This window comes from Nanorana parkeri, unplaced genomic scaffold (genome assembly GCF_000935625.1).
Source record: "Nanorana parkeri isolate BGI_ZX_2015 unplaced genomic scaffold, ASM93562v1 scaffold723, whole genome shotgun sequence".
Lineage (NCBI taxonomy): Eukaryota > Metazoa > Chordata > Amphibia > Anura > Dicroglossidae > Nanorana > Nanorana parkeri.
Genome location: NW_017306991.1, coordinates 627,101 through 638,095, shown reverse-complemented (window position 1 = coordinate 638,095; position 10,995 = coordinate 627,101). Strand labels below are relative to the sequence as shown.

The window sequence follows — 10,995 nt, the reverse complement described above, 5'->3', positions numbered from 1 at the left end:
TCTCTGTTGAAGCTTAATGTCACATTACACTCTTTTAATTGGATTTACAACATGGATTAGCTCATCACCTTTTTTTCTCACTTTCTGTTGCTTTATTTCTCAAACTCACAAGCGTATAGGCTTTAGCATGTGTATTCTATTTTCTCATATTGTGCTTGAGGTAGTATTTTCTTAATTCTAATTATTGTGTGTTTTCCCATTTCAAGATTGGACAAGTGGTCTTTAAAGGAATAAAACGATTGAACCGGATCCAGTCAATAGTTTTCGAGACCGCTTATAACACCAATGAAAACATGCTCATTTCTGCACCAACTGGCGCAGGCAAAACAAACATTGCCATGCTAACGGTCTTACATGAAATCCGCCAAAATATTCAACAAGGTGTCATTAAAAAGGATGCATTTAAGGTATTTGCTCATTTTAAAAAGTCTGGCCAGTGTTAGCAATGTATGTGTTATTTATACAAAGCTTTGGAACTATTATACAGAGACCTTTAGTAAATAGCTTATGCTGTTTATTGTAATACACAATGTGTAATATGCAGTCAACACTATCTGTTGGTAAACAGCACACCTACTGTATGAGTTTATTTGGTGGGAATGCCAGGTGCTATGTGGGTGTAGGAAATGTTTCCATTTGTCTGTTGAAGTTTTAGAACCAGACAACTTAAAGCTGAACTCCTTGCATTATCTATTTTTAAACATAAATTGGCCCAACTTGGTTACATTAGAGTAATTAGGCATATGTCACATTCAGAGGGCCTCTGGGGATGCTGGTGCTGCTCGAGCAACTTTCCGTCTGTACACTGAACACAAAAAAGTTGCTCGCTCTCACACTTCCGCCATTTAGCAAACATCTTGCATTTTTTTCAGTGCAAACAAAGTATTCTCTGATTTGATGAGGTTCTGATTGTAACATCATCTGCCCCTCTTTGCTTCGTCCAATCAGAGAATGTCTTGCATTTATTTAAAAAAATACAAGCCATTTTCTGAATGGCAGAGGTACCGGAGAAAGTGACTCCCTGTGTTCAGTGTACAGATGACAAGTCGCTCCAGCAGCACCTAGAAGAGGGCATCACTGACTCTATGTAGCACAGACTAATACAGTGATTTTTTAGTATCCTCAGTGACCCTGCAGATATGACACATGCATAGATACATTTAACCAGTCTGACCCCATGAACGTTTAAACATAGATCAATTCTGGATCTCCATTTTAAAGGACTTGTGCTGCAATTAAAATTACATTTAAAAGATAATTGAAGCATTTTTTTTTAACCTGTGTTTAAACATGGACAGTGAATGTCCTCTCATTGGTAGCATTCTCGTAACTGAAAAGCAGGACAGCCCCACTGCTACACCTTAGGAGGCTTGTTCGCTAATGGACACTCTTGCTAGCAAATTATATGCCTAGATGCTTTTATATGAATATGATGGACAACATGCACTACTGAGTCAAATCATGTGCTCTCTTTGTATGTGGAAAGGGATGCTGAATGATAGTGTTGTTTCAATAATGTTTTTTATTTAAAAAAGAAAACCTTTTTATGGTAATGTTAATTGATAGGAGATTTCCCATGTAATATACATTTTTTTATAAGTAAATATAAAGTTTTTAAGGGTATTAGTTAGTCCTAATCACATAATGCTCCTGGATGCTGCTTGATTTTGCTCATTACTATAATAGCAATCCCTATTTGTGTTCTGAAAATCTTATTACCCAAGTGAAAAAGCTATGAAAATGCATTTAGCTTTGATGCAGAACCAATTTTCAAAGTGATGAGACTATATAAACAAAATCCATTGTCCTCTAAAGAGCTGCACACTTATCCAGCAAAACTAACAACTTATCATATATCACTATTAAGATTTTTCACTGTAAGTGCTTGGAATCATATTTTACAATAAATTGTGATTTGTACTGGTAGCTTTGGGACAAATGAAATTGTGAGTTTTGCTCGTTTATCAACTTGGTGTCCTTTTTTGTACAGATTGTGTATGTAGCACCTATGAAGGCCTTGGCAGCTGAGATGACAAATTACTTCAGCAAGCGTCTAGAGCCATTGGGTATCACAGTGAAAGAGCTGACTGGTGATATGCAGTTGTCAAAAGGTGAAATTTTACGGACTCAGGTAAGTTTAGCTAAGGTGAAATGTATGGCTTTTGCTTTATGCTTTTAATTTTTCACCTTGGCTTTGTGTATATTGCCTATTGAGCCTGTATTACAATTTATGATTAAGATGAGTTATAAGGCTAATACAGCCTAGCTCTTGAGATGAAGTATTCATTAAGCCACTCTCTCATGGCTATACCTTAATTAGGCAATCCCATATTGTATTTGTCTCTAAGATTTGTTAACTTTTTGCAACCTTTGCTACCTTAACTTCGTATGCATAGAATTATTATCCTGTCATCAAGACATATGTAGCTTATATGGCCTTATCCCTGAGCAGTCTTTATTCATGTAGTTTAGAGCAGTCTGCTGTTTTGTCTGCAGTTTTGTTTCTATATCTCTACATTTAATGTTTTATTATTAATTAATGAACCACTACAAAATCACCTTGGAGAATTTGAATAATTGAATTTTGGATCAACCCAGTTCACCGGTTAGCTAAGTCAAAGGAGTCAAGTTCAAGCGAAATTGTTTTCAAACCAAAGCTGCCTGTTTGAAAACTGACTGCAAAGGCAAGTGCAGATTGTTAGTAAACCTTTTAGTTAAAGAAACGTGCAAAAGCAAACCTTGACATATATTCAGAATTCCGTCAAGACTTTTATTAATCGCGTTAGATTTTTGGCAGTGTGGTCTTTGGTGATTTTAAAGTAAACTTGTTTCAGAAGGTAGTACGGTAACGTCCCTTTACATTCCAGTGACTGAACCAAACAATCCTCTGATCCCCACCTATGTGCATCCTGTGAGCCCCTAAAAAACTTAGTATTAAAAAAGAAAAAGGGGTATGCAATCACCCATTTATTCCAGCTTGTAGTGCCCAGTTTGTATATTTTGTGGTAACAAATCCCCGTAAATGAAAAAAAAAAGAAATGTATTATCATTGACATAATTGGAGGATAAATGTGTTCTTGGTTTATTTTGGTTCTATCTTTGTGATCTAAATTCCTCTCACGTTTTGATTATTGTTGTTTTGTCTTGTCCCTTAACTGCATTTTTGTTGCTAACTCCTGTCAGTTTTTTTTCCCCCATCTGTGTCCCATTGTGGATATTTTCCCTCACTTGCTGTCCTATAGCCTCAGCAGTGAGTGAGAAGAAATTCCTTAAAAGTGAGGCGCATCCCTGATAGTCAGTAGGGTCACCAAAACTAGTGCCCCAAGTGGAAGATTCCCCCCTCGATTCCTGTTCTGGTGATAACTCAATTCTTTCATTTTTACTCTCAGTGCTAATGGTTATGTGAATCCCCCTAATGGGAACACATACAGCAATAAAAACAGGTGTTATAATCCCAATCCACTATATCCAAAACTAAAAACAAGGTGTGCCTTTAGTTTTACTTTACCTTGTCAATTTCACACTTTTGTAAACTCACCAATGTATGTATGTGTTCTACCATGGTAGACTTATAACCTCCTATAAGAACTTTATTGCCAATTATTACTTGAGTTGGCTTTAGTTAAAACCTCCTTCAGGTTTTTACCACTTTTGAAAAGGATAAGATTCACTTCCTGTCTAGGACACACTTATCACACTAAACTTAAAACTTCCCTTAACTACACATTATTTTAACATTTGTCTTATACTAGGGATGCAACAATACTTTTCAGATATCCGTGCCAATACTTGGCATTTTCATGAGAACTACCAGGGTTGCAGCGGTTGCAGCTGGGACCCAGCTCTGGCGTTCCACCATTGTCCTGAAATCATTAGTCTGTATTGTTTTAGAAAAACTGTCACATGACAATAAACAAAAATGTATCAGTACTTGCAAAAAATGGTATCGGTGCATCCCTTTATATTTATAAAAACAAAATCATACATTAAAACAGAGATGTATAAATTCCATGAGCTCTGAGTGCTCCTTATAAATGACAGCTACCTCCTAACTTTTGAATTTTTCTCTAGTATAGTCTTGGAGCTCGAAAAGTATCTGTAAAAGTATTTATTTACACTTGTACCGAGTATGGTACTTGGTATAAGTGCATCCCTATCTTATACAAACCAGTTATTTTAATTTTGGATGTTAGCATGATAGATTTGTCACACTTCTAACCTCCTAACATACATGAAAACATCTTCCTAGAGGAAACCCTTATGTTTGTATTTTAAAATTTCTCCCCATATTGAGCTTTTATGGCAGCGCTGACAAATGGGTTAGCTCCTATTTCCCCTAGGTAACAGGAACAAAAAAGGATTAAAACCACCCCCCTTTGCCCTATATAAGCCCCTCCTTAACCTGAGTTCCCTGTCTTTTTTTGTTTCTGTCCCCCCTAGGACAGGTAGTTTAGTTCTTTCTTAGGGAAAGAGGTTTTTTGCATTTGTTTGTTATTTTGTTTTGCACATAAGGTGATTTGCCACGGGGGAGTTCAGCCTCTCTCCCCTGCGAGGCTCTCAAGTCTCGACCCCGGGCTAGGGTGTCCCCTTGAGGAGGTTGAAAGGCGTCCCCGGTACCTGCAAGAGGCCAGCGGTGACCCGAGGGGTAGCGGCCATGGTATGGGAGCCGTGAAACTTCAACGGACAGAGGTAGGCTCTGGTGGCTATGGACGCCTTACCTGTCCCAGCAGCAACTGGATGCTTCCCCTCGCTATTCCTCTCTCTGCCGGTCGGCTCTCTCTCTCGGCTTGTGGACGCCGAACTGAGGGCAATCCTGGAATGGGCGTTTGCGGCTTCGGCGCTCTTTTGAGACATTATGGACAGCGGTTCCTCACCTCGTAGGTCCAGATCTAGAGAGCCTAGCCCGGTGGAGTTACAGTCCTCCGCATCTTCGGGGAAAAAAAAAGGGCAAGTCGGACCGATGCCGCGCTTGCGATGGCAAGGCAATGTCGGGGAAAAGCTCTGCCAGGCTTGTTTTAGCGAAGTCGCAGGTCCCTCCAACGCCTCTATGGGCATTTTGGAACTTATACAGCAGGCTGTGGCTAAAGGGGTGAAGCAGGCCAGTCATTCCCATAAATGGCAGAGAACTGCCAGTTCTCATTATGATTCCTCAGTGGGGACTGAGGAGGATATGTCTCCATCTGATGGCGAATACTTTTCTCCTTCGGATCAGGAGGAATCAACATCCCTTGAACCCAAGATGGTGGATGCACTTATAGCTTCGGTACGCAAAACGCTAAGCATGCAGGAGGAGGGGGAGGTCTTGTCCCCCTCAAGCAAACATTTGGCAAATCTGCGACGTAGCAGGTCATCCTTCCCAGTGAGCAAGATCACTAAGAAGCTTATTAGTGACGAATGGGATAAGTCGGAGAAACGAATGGGGTCTGAGGGCCGATTCTCCCGTCTCTACCCTATCAGGGACACGGACTCTATGGACTCCATGGACTGGAAAATGGAGCATAGCCTAATAAAAACCTACACTGCTTTGGGTATGGGCCTCCACCTGGCGGTGGCCCTGTCTTCTGTATCTCGGGCTTCAAGGCTGTGGCTTGAGGACATAGAGGATGACATTGAGAGAGGCGTGAGCAGACGCAGGCTACTGAGTAAAATACAGGACGCCAAGTTGGCAGCTGACTTTGCCACAGAGGCGTCGGATGATCTTCTTCAGTCATTGGCTAGAGGGATGGTGTCTTCAGTGGTGGCCCGGAGAGCTCTATGGCTGAGATCATGGGGCGCAGATGCTTCCTCTAAGAACAGCCTCTGTTTCCTGGCATTTCAGGGGGATATATTTTTTTGGCGTAGAGTTGGACTCCTACATTAAGAAGCCCATTGAGAGCAGGAAGGCCATGCTTCATCAGGACAGAAGAAGCAGGGGGAGTTACAGGGATCGGAGGCCTCGCCAGCACAATCTTTCCTTTCGGGACTCCAGATCATACAAGCCAGGTAGGGACTCCTCCCGCTCTCGAGCATGGAGGGGAGGTTTCGGCCCTTCCAGAAATGGCAGAGGCAGAAGTGGAGGCACCAGTAAGTCTGAGCATGCATTATGAAGGTTTCGTTCCGGGAGACATAAGGGTAGGAGCAAGGTTGCTTCTATTCTCAAGTCTTTGGGAACTGTACATTCCAGACTCCTGGGTCCGGAAGGTGGTCACCAAGGGTTACTGTTTGGAGTTTCACTCCAGCCCCCCAAGAGGCATTTTTGTCGCAACCGAACTGCTGAGGTGTCAGGTGAAAAGAAAAGTTCTGTGGGATTATATCAGTTCTCTTATCTCCCAAGCTGCCATTGTGGAGGTCCCCAAGGAGCAGCAGTTCCGGGGTTTTTATTCCCGGTTGTTCTTGACCCCCAAATCGAAAGGAGCCCATTGCCCCACATCATCAACAATTCCTACCTTTTTTTGTCAACCACAAACATTTTCAGTTTCGGGCAATGCCCTTCGGTCTAAGCACGGCCCCCAGGACTTTCACGAAAATTCTGGTCACCGTCATTGCGGAGATCCGGAAACAGGGTGTGGGCATATTCCATTACCTGGACGATATCTTGATCCTGGCAGGATCGGAGAGGGAGGCCCTGTGCAGCAGGGAAGTTTCCATCAGCACCCTCACCAGATTCAAATGGCTGTTGAATGTAGGGAAGAGCAACCTAACTCCAAGCAGATAGGGTGATTTTGAGGACAGTACCGGAATTTTTGCCTAAAGTCCATTCCGGTTTTCATGTGAATCAGGATATCGTCTTGCCCGCTCTCCATTCTCATGGGCCAGACGGATTTCTCGATTTAGTCAGATGTTTGCACATTTATGTGGAACGATGCAGTCCCTGGCGGAAATCCAACAGATTATTTATTATCCCAGGGGGGGGCGAAGGAAGGATTCGCTTCAACTAAGGTCACTTTGAGCAGATGGATTGTTTCTACCATCATTAACACCTATGAAGCAGCAGGATTGTCTCCACCAGAGGGCATCAAGGCTCACTCCACTAGGGCTAAGGCCTCTTCATGGGCATCTGCGGCTGGGGTGCCGGCGGACCAGATATGCAGAGCGGCTACATGGGCTTCCAAGTCTACCTTTGTTAAACATTACCGGTTGGACTTCAGAGCTGCTTTTAATGACCAGTTTGGCAGGAGCGTTTTGCTCTCTCGCCATTAGATCGCTACAAATAAAGGAATTTTTTTGCATGGGTTATGGTTGTTTGCTTCCTTTTTTATTCTTTGTTCCCACCCTTCTGTGGCTTGGGTATTCCCCATTTGTCAGCGCTGCCATGGATATGGCCAGGAAAACTGAAAATGTATTCATACTTACCGTAATTTTCTTTTCCTGGTTATACTCCATGGCAGCGCTGGGCTCCCACCCGATGGGACAGTTTTGTGCCAGTATTTATCATACAGTAAGAAAAATTCCAACAAAAGAAACATACAAAAGGTGCCAGGTGGAAGAGGGGCACATCAAAAGAACCAAACACAGTCAGTGCAAATAAAAAAGCCAAGTATAAGACAAAAAAACAATATGGAGTGTGGCAGCGGCCAATCAACACCTCAGGGACGCAGGCAAACATGGGCAAATAAAAAGATACAGACATTATGGAAAATGTTCATAACTGAATTTGGAGGTGCATTACATAACATTCTAATGGTAAAACAAGAGGTTAGAGCAAAACACTAAAAAAAAAGCCATGTTTCAACCCGACCTGTAAAGTATCAATAAAAGACTCACAGACTTCAAACAATTTCTGTGTTTTTGATTTCCTTCTGGAGCATTGTTTCAACCCAGTCCATTTGGAAAGCAAACAACAATTAAAAACAGTAAAAAAAACCTGTTAAAATAATGGGATACATATAAGGGATAAAGATGGTGGACCTGGGTATATCCATTGATAGAATATAGATTTCTTCCCCACAACAACACAATGGTCAATAATTTCCTGCAACCCGATGTGAGGTCCCATGTAGTTGTAAGGTACCAAATATTACACAAGATGGAGATAAAGGTATATAGTTTACTAAATAACATTTCACAAATGTTGCCAGAAAGATTTGATGTGAGGGCAGCAGGCCCAAAGTAGCATGATGCAAATCTGTGGGGTCTTGGCCATATTTGAGACATGCTGCTGAAGAACTAAGGTCCATAAGAAAGGATCTATGGGGGAAGTAAAGGTTCCGTGGTAGATGTTCAGCACCATTGTGTTCCAAGCTCTGTAGGAAGACAGGAGAACATCTGCAATGGACATATCTGTTAAATATTTGATCCTTTTTGAAAGGCCACTATAATCAAATGTGGTCTATAACAGACATAAGCTTGAGAGATAGTACCTTTGGAAGGATTAGGTTCCAATAACAATCTATCTAGGGGATTGCATCAGTCTACTGCAGAGTTTTTTTTAAAAACACTCCAGACATAGCAGTACATTTGGAAAAATGTAAACAGTTCAGGGCTCAAAAAAGGGAAAAGTCTAGAGACAGCTTGAAAAGTGAGTAGTTTACATGTGGAAAAATCAACAAGAGACACGTACAATAACAAGACCATGCAACACCCAGTCTTTTAACAACTGTGTCCAAAAGGCTAGAGAAAAATTTGGCTTACTCCAAAAAGGAAGAAAGAGTGGAGTGACTATTATATGGCATGTGACATATATTGCGTGGTTTGTGCCAGAAGGTCCAGAGGAGAAAATACCTGAAAGATGGGACCAGCTGTCCCAGCATGGTACTGAATCCCACTAGACAAGAGTAACTAGATGCCAAAGGCAAAGAAATGATGACCAGCCGTCTCTGAACTCCAAACATGTCGTAAAAAGAGAGAAGTTATACAAAACAAGATGTATCCCAAACAACCATCCAGGGAACAACAAACCACATTTTATACTTTAAACAATTCACCAACCACACCCATATAGAAGCAGAGGGGCACAGTAACTTAACACTATTGTTCCAAAAACAAAAGTGTCCAGAATTAAAAAACAAAGCACACAAACTATGGTAAAGGCCCAAAAAGGAAAAAAATTAAAAATGGAAATGGAAAACCAGTGAAATAATTAAATAAAGAATCACTTCCATCTCAAGATCAGATGATCAAATCTGTCTAAAGAAGAAAGAAGTGTTGTATGCTCATGGAGCAAGGAAAAACTCAATAAAGCAGAGTAAGTCAAGTAGCAAAAGATGAAGCATCACCCAGTTAAAGACTGTCCATTTCTGAAGTATAGCGAACAACATACACTGAGTGGCCAGTTTATTATGACCACCTGACGTTTGTAGGCAAATTAGCTATAATTAGCTATAATTTCACGCTGAAGTTGCTAGAGGGCCAGACCATTATAAATAGGGAAATAGGGTGGTTTACCATGACAGTAGAAGTGTTTTTTTCTGAACATATGGGTAAACAACACAATTTAACAGCCTTAGTAAGTGGGATGATTGTTGGCGCTCGGAGCCATGGAGCGAGTATCAGCAAAACAGCAGAATTCATTAAATGTTCAAGAGCAGCTGTTAGTGTTTAAAGGCTGGACTGTCAGCCGGAAATCTGGGTCTGAACGTGCGAATTGTGTCCGTCAGCGAGTTGTCAATGTTAGGGCAGAACGGAGAGTGGACTGGTACAAGACAACAGAAGGGCAACAGTGCAGTGTCAGATTCCCCGCATCACCTTTCAACATCTCGTGGAGTCATCTCGTGGCCCAACGAAGTACTGATGGGGTGGTCATAATAATCTGGCCACTCAGTGTATATCAGACAGCATTTTATATAACGGAACAAACACCTTGTGTTTCTGAGTGACAGCTGCAGGAAAATCCTAAAGGTCAAGATCCTTTCACCATCGACGTGAACCTCCCTGGCTCTGTAATAGGTTTGAAGGATAGCTTCCTTGTCAGCAAAATGAAGGTATTTTGCGATGACAGGTCTTTTTTCTTTTGTTTGGACTCTCAGGTCCCAGATGGTGAGCTCACTCACTCAAGTTTGTGATCATGGCTGGGCTTGCGTTCACATGAGGTGGACTGTAAAATAGTTAAGAAGATCAGGTCCCTTGAAAGATTCCGTAATACCTATGTAACACAGGTTGGTTCTCCTATTTCTGTTCTTCAGATCTTCAAGTTTGTTTTCCACAGTGGTAAGATTGTGCAGCCAACTGATTCCAAGAAACCAATACGTGGTCCGCCAAATCGCTAACTCATTGTTCAAGCTCAGTAATCCTTTTTGTGTTTGAGGAAATCGATTCCAAGGCAGGTTGGATAGATTTTTGAATAAAGTTACATTTTTAAAATCAAAGTTAGGTAGAAAAACGAAGAAACATGGTGCAGCGCTACCCTTTTGTCTCCAATACTGCTGCTTGAACCTCGATGCCTGGTAAAGCTTCCGCTTGAGCCTTCACTGAGCAATAGGTAAAAAAGCAGGCACTTCCAAAGGGGATCCGTCCAGCCAATACTTTATTTGCAAAAAGGCATACAAGCAGCAAACAGACACATGTTTACATGTTCCAGCCCCCAAAACTGGGCCATAGTTGTAGCAAGGAAACATTAACATTACATATCTTAAATACCATAGTCCCTCACCCCTAAGGGGTGCAGGGCAGCTTTTAACCATTTAATCCACATACAAAGGACACATATAGATAAAATCTTCATCACAACATGCACACACAAAAAGAAAAAAACTATTTTGTAGCTGTATGGAAAGACATCAGTTCCAGCTATTACATAGTAGAAACACTTATGCAAATTGTAAAGTGAATAGGAACTTCCCATATGACATAGCAACATGTGTATAGGATATAAGAAATCGAAAAAAAAAAAGCAATACTAAAAACACAGAAAAATGTAAATCTCACATATTACTAGGTAAAAATAACCATCAAGATAATATCCACCCGACCGTAATCCTAATCTTTAGAGCGGGAAGACCGTATAAGAACCTTTAAAACCTCTGCCACTGTAGAGTTGACTTGAGAAAATGGGGTCTGCGAGAGATCCATCTCAAAGTT

The 10,995-nt window shown here is 41.4% G+C and overlaps 1 protein-coding gene across 1 annotated transcript in view; it reads left to right on the top strand.

Annotated features, from left to right (window-relative positions):
* Nucleotides 1–10,995, top strand: part of ASCC3 (activating signal cointegrator 1 complex subunit 3) — a 560,609-nt gene that overhangs the window by 128,457 nt on the left and 421,157 nt on the right. Inside the window, exons 9-10 of the mRNA XM_018564087.1 lie at nucleotides 207–407; nucleotides 1,991–2,131. Of these exons, the coding sequence (XP_018419589.1) occupies nucleotides 207–407; nucleotides 1,991–2,131 (342 nt within the window). The remainder of the gene's footprint in view (nucleotides 1–206; nucleotides 408–1,990; nucleotides 2,132–10,995) is intronic.